At 40.1% G+C, this 12,334-nt stretch overlaps 2 protein-coding genes across 8 annotated transcripts in view; one reads left to right on the plus strand and one right to left on the minus strand.

Annotated features, from left to right (window-relative positions):
* rfx2 (regulatory factor X, 2 (influences HLA class II expression)) overlaps positions 1-2,671 on the minus strand; it is a 30,447-nt gene extending 27,776 nt beyond the window's left edge. Inside the window, exon 1 of one of the 7 annotated variants that reach the window (XM_020602779.1) lies at positions 2,118-2,671. The gene's annotated coding sequence lies outside the window, so the exon portion shown is untranslated. Of the gene's footprint in view, positions 1-1,328; positions 1,675-1,697; positions 2,078-2,117 lie in introns of those variants that run through there. The other 6 variants (XM_020602774.1, XM_020602778.1, XM_020602777.1 and 3 more) reach the window with 6 other exon arrangements.
* Positions 2,672-5,741: 3,070 nt separating this feature from the next.
* The window catches only part of acsbg2 (acyl-CoA synthetase bubblegum family member 2), an 18,434-nt gene continuing 11,841 nt past the window's right edge, over positions 5,742-12,334 (plus strand). The window contains exons 1-3 of the mRNA XM_020602768.1: positions 5,742-5,906; positions 10,370-10,505; positions 11,112-11,233. Coding sequence (XP_020458424.1) covers positions 5,900-5,906; positions 10,370-10,505; positions 11,112-11,233 — 265 coding nt within the window. The 5' untranslated portion in view covers positions 5,742-5,899. The remainder of the gene's footprint in view (positions 5,907-10,369; positions 10,506-11,111; positions 11,234-12,334) is intronic.

The following is a 12,334-nucleotide window of genomic DNA, read 5'->3' on the forward strand; positions in this document are numbered from 1 at the left end:
CTCTGCAAGCCAAAGCAATGCACTCTTACCACAAAAAGGGAGATGCAAATGACCTGACTAAAAACACTAACTTTTAAAAGAATAACATTTTGTCTCCTGGGGCCTGGGCCACTCCATCCCCTTTCTTTCCATGAGTTGGGTGTATTTGTATATCAAGTTGCCATGTAAACATAACAAAGCCATGCTCAAATTGGGGGGTGAGGATGGTGGGGGTTACACAAAGAGTTTCAACGCAGTCGTCTATTTATTTTCTTTGTAGTTGCAGAGAATAGTCTGTCCAGTCAAAGTCAGGTTTCTTTCTGAGACACTTCAAAACAACTGGAGTCTTTGAATACTGCACATGCCTCAAATATTTTAGCCAATAAAGAGTAAAATCATGGAGAGTGGATATCTTCACAAACATTACATTTTAACATTATGATTAATATAATAATTATGATTAATATAACCATACTTTTACTGCTTTTCACTTAAGAGAACAGATATTAGGCTGCATTCATATCTCATTAAATGAAATTTTCATCTCTCTTTAAATACACAGTTGAAAGTTTAATTTAGCTCCTTAGTAGCAAGCAGAAAGGGTATTAATTTGAGACATTTTCACGCTGTAACGATTCTTCCTAATGCTTCAATAGCAAGCATCATTACAAATGATTGAACACTTGACAGCTCCCTGAAAAGATAGTTAGAATTAAGTATCTCAGGAGAGAAAAGAGAGAGGATCCCAAAAGGAGCAAAAAGGTATGCAAAAAGAAAGCCAGCCACAGCCACACTGCAAAACTAATGAAAGGAGGAATTTAAAATGATGGGCTCTACTTTCCTTGGTATCTCGTTATTTCTATAGCAATGATTTTTATGAGCCTTTAACTCCTCAGACAGGTCAAATATAAGACCTGCCACTTGAAAAACGAAGCAGTGCCATTGAAAACAACTTGGCCATTTGCTTTGGGTCTATACATCAGGTACATCAGTAAAACTGGAAAGACTACTAGATGAAGTACAGTTATGCATGTTGAAATAAGAGGATAAAAGTCAGGTCCAGTGATTTGTTCTGCTTACTGTTAAGTGCACAACATATTGTATTGAATGATAAGCTTTAGTAAAACACAGAAAATAGCACTTTAACAGTCCATCCAAGATTGAAAAAACAAGACAAAGCCGTATAAAAGAGCCATCATAGCACCACCTAGCTGTAACATATCCAGCTATTCAAGCCATTTATGAAATATTTAAAAACTTCAACTTTTCAAAATGCCAATTTTATTATATTCAGGTTGCTCATATTACATAATAGACTTAACATGATTTAATCTTGACAGTTTACTAACTTGCGCTCCTGAGATGAGGACGACTGGAAGCATCATGTTTGGTAACGTTCTAACGGTTAGAGTCGTAACGGAACCGGGTAGAACTTCATATATCCATGCTCAACTGAATGAAATCATTCCGTTCAGTTTAAGTCAGACATATTAATGAAAAACCCCGCCTGCTAAACTGAAAGTTGTCCTCTTTATGAGTACACGCTTGCTTGGAGCGGACTTACTGTTTGCGCCCCAAGGCTAACGTTGCCGAAGCTAGTTAGCCACATTTGCGTCTGCTTGAATAGCTACGGCTCTGAGAAAGACCATCCAATGAAGAAGAGTTGTGACGAACAAGACAGAGCCCCCGTTAGCAAAGAAATTAACGCCTAAACTCACAAATGAACTTGCACTCAGACGCTACTGGTTGCCTAAGCTAGCATTAGCTGTAGCTTGACTGGTAGCCTAACATCCATCCTGCTAGGATTGAGCTGGAAGTGCGTTCACATCTCGACACACACTACACAATGTAGCAACAAGTGTAAAGTGATGTTGGAGTGACACTGACGCCGTGTGTAACGTTTAACCAAAGTGTAGCAAAATAACTAGCAGACGTGAAGTAGATGTTTTTCCCAAGCTGACTTTGGGTGCAACAAGCTATTAACAGTGGAAAGCCGTTCTCAACTCGGGGCGGATGCCACAAGGAAGGGAAAGTTATGTTGTGGAAAATAAATACTGCTAACGACGCACTCGATCCCAGAGCATTTTTCACCAGATTAACATCAATTCCGTTCCTAAACGCTATAAGGATATAGTCACCTTTGCCTTGAGAAAAGTTCTGCCCTGGCTTTGCTCTCTTTCCTCTTTTTACCACTCGTTCGCTGACTTCCAGATGCTCCTGCTGCTGTTGCTGAGTGTTGCGCCCGTTGGTAAGTAACTGTCTCCACGGCTACAGTCACTATGGCGCGACGGGGTCTCGAGGCAACTGTTGCTACCCTCGAACGACTACGTCAGGGTCTTCACTATGCAGAGGAGGGGCCAAATTCACAAGAGTTCCGCCCAGTGAAAGTAAACTGTACATTTAAACTAAACCACTAGGAGGTCGTCTTAGCTAGGTAAGCTCCGTACAGTTTATCCGGATGATGCTTCTCTCTTTTCGGACTGGCACAAGTTGTTTGTGTATTTAACATTATTTTTGTACACTGTCAAAAGTTTTACAACACCCCCATTTTTCCTTTTTTTTTTTTTGTTTTTTTGTTTTACAGCGCAGCAGTTCAAATCCAGTGAATAACCTAAAATGCTACAAAGCTAAAAGTAAATTGTAAAAAAATAAAGTCCAAAAACTAAAAATGTATGTAAATTTCATAATAAACAGGCCCAATAACACACATTTTTTGCAGCAGCAGAAATGACGCCTTGAAAACTGATGCAAACAATTCCTACAGGTGTCCCAACTTTCTTTGTTGTAAGTCAACGAAAGTATATAATCAAAGGCAGTGTTGGAAAAGACTGCATTACTACTCTGAAGTATTTTATGGAAAAGAAAGAATAACTAAGTCAGTTAGACCTTTTCAGGGTTTCATCCTGCTGTAGGATAGCAAATAATAAAAGAACATCTTCAGGCTGTGTTGAAGCAAACAACCAAAAAAACAAGACAGGAAGCTTCAACTGATGGAACGGCAGCACAGGGCCCAGAGTGAAAGCAAAGCAACGTACAAGTGCAACACATGTGGGAACCTCTGCAACAGTGCTATCTATCCAAACAATATTTGATTTCAGTTATAAAAAGAATACCACAAGTGTGTTTAGCAGCTGAATTACACTAATAACAACCGGAAAATGGAAGTGTTCTAAAACTTTTGAACCACTGTTTATTTATGCATTTTATGACCTTTTCCATTTAAGTTATTGCATTAACTTCTTGGGTGATAGATTCTCTCAAGGTTTCTGGCTCAGAAACCCAATTGTCCACTGGGAACTCATACTGTAACGGCTGTTAAAGAGGGATCAGCTGTTTAGTCATGAATAATGTGATTTTGTACATTGTTTGTGTCTTCTCAGAAACTAACATGCAAGACGGTTAAGTCCAACTAAAGTTTTTTCTTTTCAAGATTTGTTTATTTTAAAAGCCTGTTTTGGGCAAACTAGTGTGGGCTATAAAGTCTTAATTGTCCCTACAAATAAAGTTACTGTGTTTATGTTCATGAGTGTGTTCCATTTGAGAGTTTGTCTGCATTTACCTTTTTCAGCACATGGTGGCAGCATATGTCTATGTTGTGGCAAAACCTGCAGTTACTGTGTTAGATGATTACTTTATCAGGTCTTGTTGATAAATGAAGACATATGTTTGATAAATAAAGACAAATTGTCCTGCCTACAAGGCAAACCAGGAGTAAACTTGTTAATATGAACTATATTGTTTCTATTTGACACTTCAAATAAAACATATTACAACATGCTCATTATGACAATATAACATTAATAACAGTCCACTAAAACTATACTATAATATATACTTTATTTTTCTGTGAAATTTCTGATTAGTGATATCCCATGTATAAATGTTAAATACTTTATCACTGAAGCTCAATGTTTGCATCACTGCACTACAGCGCCACCTCAGCAGAGCCTGGGTTGAGAGAGGATGTCACTGACCGGCAGTAACCTCAGCGCAGGCTGCATCAGCACTAAACACATCCTGCAGCACTTCAGTGTGTGCACACGGCCTCTGGCTGTCATGTGATGCTATGGTGTGGTAGCTGGGTGAGTTCCTCTCACTTGACAATTGGCTGAGACTGATCTTTCTACAGTCACATTCTGTTAAGTCAAGTGAGTGTACACACGAGCCATTTAAAGACTGATCTTAAAATGTGATGTAAACCATATGAAAATAACTTATACAGAGACCTTTACCATTTTTTACCATTATGAATTGTATGTGAATGTTTTTCAGCTGATGGAAGTGTATTTTTATATAGCGATAATAAGATAGCAAAACATTCCTGTTTAGTGTTTTCTGGGATTAAATGTATAAAATCAGCTTTTATGTTGTGAGTTAGCAAAGAGTTTGTAGGAGATTTGTGTGTTCTCTAAATTCTCTACTTGAACTACTTGACCTCTTGAATGATGGAGGCAGAAGTTTAGGGGAAACTGTACAGGAAATTCCCTTGGTCTAAACCAGACTTTTTAGAAAGTCCTTTATTGATAAGTTATTAGTGAATTAGTTAGATGAATTTTAGTGAGTGTGTGGCAAATTACTCTCATTTGGAATAACCTGCATGCTAAAAATAAAATATCTTTATAACTGTGAATCCCCACTCTCACTTTCCTCACAGATATTTGCATGACCTGATTTTCTTGTCAGTTTTTACTGCTTTAGTTTTATAGCTAGAAGTTCCTTGTTTCCTCTATTGAGCCCCTTGCCTTTGTTTCAGTACCTTGTATGTCAGCTCATTACCAAGAACTAGAAGTACAGGATTGTTAAAATGTGTGAAAGAGGACTGAAATTAGGGTTGCTAACAGTGTTATGCCACAGTATTAGCTTTGAAGAAATTCAGTCTATCAGCAGTAGCTTCCTGGTTGCTCATATTTTTAGTACTTCTGTGATGCAGTCAGCAATGTTTATCCTGACTAGCAACTCTAGTATCTATTTTATGACACAGTGGAGGAAGTATTCAGATCCTTTACCAAAGTAAAGACAACCGTCACTAGATGTTAAGTACATATTGTCAAGAAAACATTCTAAAAACATTAGAAGTCCTTACTGCAACTATTTTGATATTCGATTAATAATTTCAGCAATTTTTCAAGCAAAAAATATTAAATATTTGTGAGGAGTTGCTGCTTGTCTGATTTATAATTTTGTAAACATTGAGTTTTGGACTGTTGGTCAAACAAGACATTTAGAGATGTCACCTTGGACTGTGGGAAACCAAGATGGAGATTTTTCACAATTTTCTGATATTCTGTCAGGCAATTGACAAAATAATCTGCAGATGATCCAATAATGAAAATTATGATTATATGCAGCTTCAAGTGACTTAAATCTAAAACAAAGGGATTAAATTAAATGTGTAACATTTTTAAAAATGTAGGTCACAGGACGTAGGTGTCTTTGCAAAATGCATAAGAATGATTTCAGTCATACACTTATAATCTGTCCTCAGAAACATTTCCATAGACCTCGTCTGAAAGTAACCCCAGCCGGCATACAGTTCTGCACGAATAACTCAATGAAGGAGGATGGGTTTGAGTTTCATAGCATTATCTGCAAAGAGGGAATGTGTGTGTCATCTGAGCCACTTCCCCCTCCTCTTTCATTTGGTTTGTGCAGTCTTATTGGGGAGGAAAAAAGGGGAGTATGGCTTGTGTGGTGTGAGCAGATTGAGCCAATAACCTTGCTCTGGGGGAGGGTGTCTGGAGGAAGCCAGGGTGGGGTTTCAGGGGGAGGGACCAACAGCCCAGCAGGCTAGTTTGTGACAATGAATGTTCTCTTTCAATGAAAGAAATGCTGACCAAGTTCTAGCCACAGTAGGTTTTTGGTATACCGGTGTGTTTGAGGGAAGGTGTGACGAACCTGGGAAAATAACTAGTTTCCAGCAATGCGATGTGAGTATTTTCACTCAATTTACAATTTTATTCATGTGGCTGCGATGTAGTCCTATTACCTTGAACTGCAGCTTTCACTTTGACAGATCAGGTTTGACAAAAAACCAGTTGATAATGACCCTCGAGAAAACATCTTGATTCTCTGCATGGCTGATGTATGATGTTATGGTTTTACATAAATTAAGTTGCTTTATTTCCTCAGGTTTTATGTCGCAATGCTATTTTCCAGGTTATTTGGTTTAACCATTTCCTTACATTAATTTACAGCTATAAAATTGAGCTGAGCTCATTTTCAGACTGATCATTGGTACAGCTGTGATATATTTGTTTATTTCAAAGGCGATACAATGAATAGTGCAGTCACGTCTTGATAACGTGGAGAAGCAAATTTCAGGCAAAAGGGTGTAACCCAGCTGACAGATCCATGTGAATATGCCTTAATAGGATGTATTTAAAGCCTTGTCTATGATCAAAATGTCTGCATTGGCTCTCAAATCTTTGTAGTTGGAACACAAATGTGAAATCTGGCAGGGTAACTGCACAGTGAGGATGCTAAGAATTACGCCCAGTTGTAAACTGCCCTGCTGGGTGCTGTGCAGACGCAGCAGCCACCAGCCGAGGCTACAATATATTCAGAGGACTGATTAATAAAAATACAGTGTAGGTGTTTGAACAACAGTGAGACAAAAGTGGCAGGAGAGGTTTTGTTTGACAGAGGATTAACCTCAATGAAGTGTGCATGTATTGTGTTGAGAAGAGCCCCTCCTTTTTTGTGGGCCATGTTTTTGGCTGAGGATGGGTTTATGATAGCTTTCAGATTTATTTACAGAGAAGACGCATTTGGCTCCTTCTGTATTAATCAAACAAAAGTGTTGCATTTCCTTTCCTGAATGCCTCAGATGTTGCTATGCACATCCGTGCTCTACATTAATAAACCTCTGGTGAATGCCATTCAGCTTGTGCAGCGCTAAATCCACCAGCTATATCACAGGCATTAGTTGTGTTGACCCACGACAAGGAAACTTTACAAAATGACAAAAGGTTACAGAAATTCTTCCCATAGGCTAAAAGGATTCTCTGAAGTAGAGTTGCAATGATTAGTTAATTAAAGACAAAAATAATCTGCAAATGTTTTGTAACCGTTTCTTTTTTCAAGAAGATTCTCAAATCTGATAGTTTGCTGCTTTTCTTTGTCATATATCATAGTAAATATGTTTGGGCTCTGAACATTTGACTGAACAAAACAATACATTTGAAGACACCACCTTGGGCTCTGGGAAGTTCATTTCACAATTATTTGGCATTTCATAAACAATTGAGAAAATAATGGTGTGATTAATCAGTAATGAAAACATTTCTTTTCAGCCCCAGAGCAGTTCCCTTTTTTCTGTTTTATATTATTGTAAATTTAATATTTTTGTTCAGAGGAATGGATCAAACAAAAGGAGACATGTCATCGTGCCATCTGTGAAACTAATCTGCATCTTCCAATATTCTGTGACATTTTATAGACAAAACAAGTCAGTTATCTGAGAAACATAATAATCAGGTTAATCGATAATGAAAATAATTGTTATTTGTAGCCCTGCTTCCAACAGACAAGTGAAGAGCAACCCCACAAATGCACCCTGTATTGGTAAACCACAACATTGGGCAACTGAATTTTGTCAAATCTGAAAGTGATACTACACCACAACAAACAAATTGTGATATTTTAGGCAGACTGGAGGAAAGAATGCAGTAATACTTGCGGTTGCAGGGCATTTGTCACACCAGAGCCAAGTCAGCTCCATGCACCTTAATCTAAACGTGATGTTGAAATTGCTCGGACCAATATGGATCCAGTGTATGACGGGAAGAATGGAAAAATGGGACAGCAGGAAATAGCCTTAGGATTTTTTTCAAGTCTGATTTCTATTGTATATTCATCCAGATTTGGAGGGTACAAGTGACCAAACCCAGGTGGAAACAGTGACACAGCTGTGTCCTTGAGGAACCGAACTGAAAGGAAGAGGCAAAATAAAATGGAAACTTTGATGGTGTCCATGTGAGCAAGGGTGATGTCACCCTCCTGTCACACATCTGTCTCCTCAGCTGACAGACTTTGAAGCCCTCATAGGAGTCAGTAACAAGCTACAATTGATTTTCACTTAAAACGATGATGATGGCCTATGGCCCTTTTGAAGTGATGGATGTTTATTCCTAAGAGTCCCTAATTTCAGGCTGGCAGTTTTGTTCAGGCAGGCGAATCCACTGGTATATGTTTTCATTGACCTTAAACAGTTTAGACATGTGACTTGAGCATTGTGGAGGCGTAGGTTTGACGGTGGTCAAGTGGAAATGGTCTATTGTTTGGGGAGCTCTGACGTGGTTTCTGTGGTGAGGTAATAGATTCTCCTTCTGTACTGGTTAACCTTTACAAACTGGCTAACGTGAAAATGATGCTATATGATTGAGAGATGAGAATAAAATTTTTCTGTCCTCTATTGTCACACTTGGCTTTGTCTTTTACACTCTCACCTCAAAATGTGGCTTTATAATAATCAGATTTTGCTTTATATACATTTATCTATCTATCCATCCATCCTTTAGATCTTGAGAGCTATTGAAACATTTTTAAAGTGTTTTGTTAACCAAACACTGATATGAAAGGCAGTAAATTATTCATAGAAAGATGTTTTCTGTTGTAAGACTCCTCATTTCCAGCTAGGCACCATACTGTATGTTCCACACATTGTTGTTATACATCCAAAGTTTGTTAAAAAGAGCAGTCATATTATAGGCAAAGACAATATTTGTTTAAAGCTGAATTTATGAGCTTGTAAACAAGGATGATAAGTTGATAATAGCATACTGGTCCTTTCAAGAGATCTCCTGTCTTTGTGTACATTATGGTTGTATTCATTCAGCAGAGGTCAGGCATCATTTAGAGTCACTGAAGGGGGTTTTCAATTATAGGAACCTACCAAAACATGCACCATGTAACACTCATCACGGGTTTGTTTCCACTATGGTGCGTCCACTTTGGATGTGTGTTCTATGAGCTAAATTTCAGCACTCCTCAGGAGGTAGTACTAAAACCAAGTACCAGGAACGCAAGGGGGGAGGGGGTGCATGCGCACAGAGCAGTCACCAGTGACTGGTTCAATGTCCGCATGTTCACCTCAAGCATTAACGTTACAAGCACAGTGTGTAAACACATAGCTGACTGAGCAGCCCCTCCCTCCTCTTCAGAGAGCCCGACAGAGAAAATGCAGTGGAAAATCAAAGCAGGACAGGTCTGTGTCAACCCCAGAGGCCTGGGGGTTGCCTGATGATGGCTAAGGGAAGTATGGGGTATACTGCTCGTTAGGTTCTGGTAGTGGAAACACAGCATTATGTTACTACTCAAAGGTTTTAGAACCCTTCCATTTTCCAGTTGTTACTATTCAACAGCTGAACACACTTGTGGCATTTTTTTTCTACAACTATAATCAAATAGTTTGGACAGATAGCACAAATGTGTTGCTTTTCATCTAGAAAGTCTGGACACTATGCTTCCATTCCATCATTTTAGACCTACTGTCTTGTTCCATTTTTTTCGGCTCACTATCCTGCTATAGATAAAAACCCAGAAGAGCTCTGACTTCCTTGTTAATGGCCCAATCAAAATGTTCAGAGAATGTAGTAACACCTTCTTCTGCAACACTGTCTTTATGCAAATTTTTTGCCAACAAATGCTGGGACACCTTAAGGAAGTGTTTGCCACAGTTTTCATTACTGCAGAAAAGAGAGTTTAACCTATTGCTTGACCCCTGAGAAAGGTCTGTTTTATATGAAATTTACACATATTTTTAGATTTTTTTTTTTTGTACCTCTTGCAGTTTACTTTGTAGCTTTATACCATCAGGATATTCACTGAACCTGAACTGCTAAAATGTCTAAATAAAAACAGAAAATATGGAGGTGATCTCACATTTTTGGACCGGTAGTTCAAGTCTTAATGAAATACCTAAAAAGCAAATTTTACACTGAAACCTGCACAAGAGCCAGATACAGGGATGAAAAAAGTACTCTGACCTGATGCCAACAACACTCAGGTACAATCTTATGAGTGCTACATGCTGCTGACTGCAACATGCTGGTGTTACACTCTTGCAGTTGGCTTACAGGAGCAATCTTCATCTTTATCTTCTTTCAGTCATGACATATTTTCTCAGTTCAAGCTTGAATCTTACTCCAGTAAAGTGTGTGTTTAGTTTTGTTTATCAGGAAATATTTGTTGGGTACTGCTGTTGAGTGTCTGGCATCATATATTTTCAAAACAAAAGTGCCAAAACCCTTGTTCAGTCCCTGAGGAGATTCTCCTTGATGCCGTTTTACCCTTGTGCCAATGCAGCAGATATCAGCCTCCATAATATTTTCCTTGTTGTGGATGTTGTGGTCAAATATAGCTAACAAGTCCTGTCACTTGTCTCATTCAGTGACTGTGTGCGAACCCACCGCCATGTCTGAAGCAGAGATGATGGAGCCTCCCAAAGCAAGCGGCATCCTGGAGTCATCCTGTCGCGCAGGGGACAGCCCAGCCTCCCTGGATGACGGCATTGTGGATACAGCAAAGTACGTGCACACAAACACACCGCATCGCCTTGATACGACCATCTCCAGAGCTTTAGTCCCGACCCTGGGTGGTAGAAGCTGAATCTGAGGATAAAGATGACGATAAGTTAGACAAAAAGAACAAACACATTTTACTGCTTCAAAATGTTACTGTGGACGTTTTTCCCTCTTCTTGCCTCTAAAAATGATTCAAATGAAATAATCTCAAGCAAGGTTACCGTTTTCTGAGAGCTGCAGGCATTTCAGGCAAAAGGTAATTTTTACGCCGAGTTGGTTTTGTACAGTTTTTGCACAAGGCAAAAAAGGCAGAGAAACACTGGTCTAGAGTGCTGGAATCACAATGTTACTAGCTTGATACCTAGTTTATCGTACTTTCCGGATGAAAACACCATAGCATAATTATCTTTTAAGCTCTGAATATGTGTACAGATTACAGGATGCAGATGATGAACCTTAACAGTGTCCTGGGAGCCATGGTTTTCCCCTTGTAACTCAGTGCAGGGTCAGGTTTCTGCCTCAGGCTATCCCTGAGGACGTGGCAGTGAACCATCACTTTGGAAACTGCCACCTGTGTTAAGTGACATGTTTTCCTTTCCTTTTCCGTAGTGAGTCTTCAGAGGAAGAGTCTACAGGGGAAAGGGAAGAGGAGACCGGGGCCCATAAGGAAGTCACTAGCACCACCAAGGCTACAGAGGAGTCAGCTGAACCGACCTCAAACACACCAACAGGTAAAGGCTGAAGAAAAGCCACCAGGTTCAGTGTGTTTACATTCTCTTCATCCTTCCCTTAAGACTAATATTTGTGAGGGTGAAGTCTGATAAACGGTATAGAGACAAAATGAGACGGTCCAATCACTCTGTTGTATCTAGTCTCTGGCGTCAGCATCAGTGAATGTGTCTTATCTCTGGACGTTCTTCCTGAGGAAGCAGGAAAGTCAGTGAACTCTTGGCAGAACAAACCTGACTTCTCTTTTCCTGCCTTCAAACTCCACTCGGATGCATCTTCCTGCCTTAGTCACAGCAGGAAAAATCCTTGTGCATGTACTGCTGACTCCATCACATTTAACGTTACAGACGTCTGTGTCTTAGACTATGACATAAAGCCGACCATTTACAGGAGCTTTTGTAAGGTAAATTTGTTTTGTTTTATACAAGTATAAAATACAGTACTACAAATATACGATACAATAATCTTTTCCATTTTTCCAATGTTTTCTTAAGCAAAACATAATTAAACTGAAATATCACCACATGTCTTCGACTGCCCCTCCTTAAACCGCCACCTTATTGTGGTGGAGGGGTTTGAGTACCCGAGTGATCCTAGGAGCTATGTTGTCGGGGGCTATATGTCCCTGGTAGGGTCTCCCAAGTCAAACAGGTCCTGGGTGACGGGTCAGACTAAGAGCGGGTCAAAAGCCCTTTATGAATAGATTAAAATCAAGGACCGTGATGTCGCCCGGCATGGCGCAGCCGGGGCCCCACCCTGGAGCCAGGCCCGAGGTTGGGGCTCAAATGCGAGCGCCTGGTGGCCGGGCCTCCCCTCACAGGGCCTGGCCGGGCTTAGCCCAAACGAGCGATGTGGGGACATCTTCCCGTGGGCCCACCACCTGCAGGAGGATCCGTAAGGGGCCGGTGCACAGTGGATTGGGCAGCAGTCGAAGGCACGGGCCCCGACGACCCAATCTCTGGACACGGAGACTAGCCCTGGGGACATGGAATGTCACCTCACTGGCGGGGGAAAAGCCAGAGCTTGTGCAGGAGGTTGAGAGGTACCGGCTAGATATAGTCGGGCTCACCTCCACGCACAGCTTGGGCTCTGGAACTTTACTC

Source organism: Monopterus albus, unplaced genomic scaffold, assembly GCF_001952655.1.
Source record: "Monopterus albus unplaced genomic scaffold, M_albus_1.0 scaffold58.1, whole genome shotgun sequence".
In the NCBI taxonomy this organism is placed as follows: domain Eukaryota; kingdom Metazoa; phylum Chordata; class Actinopteri; order Synbranchiformes; family Synbranchidae; genus Monopterus; species Monopterus albus.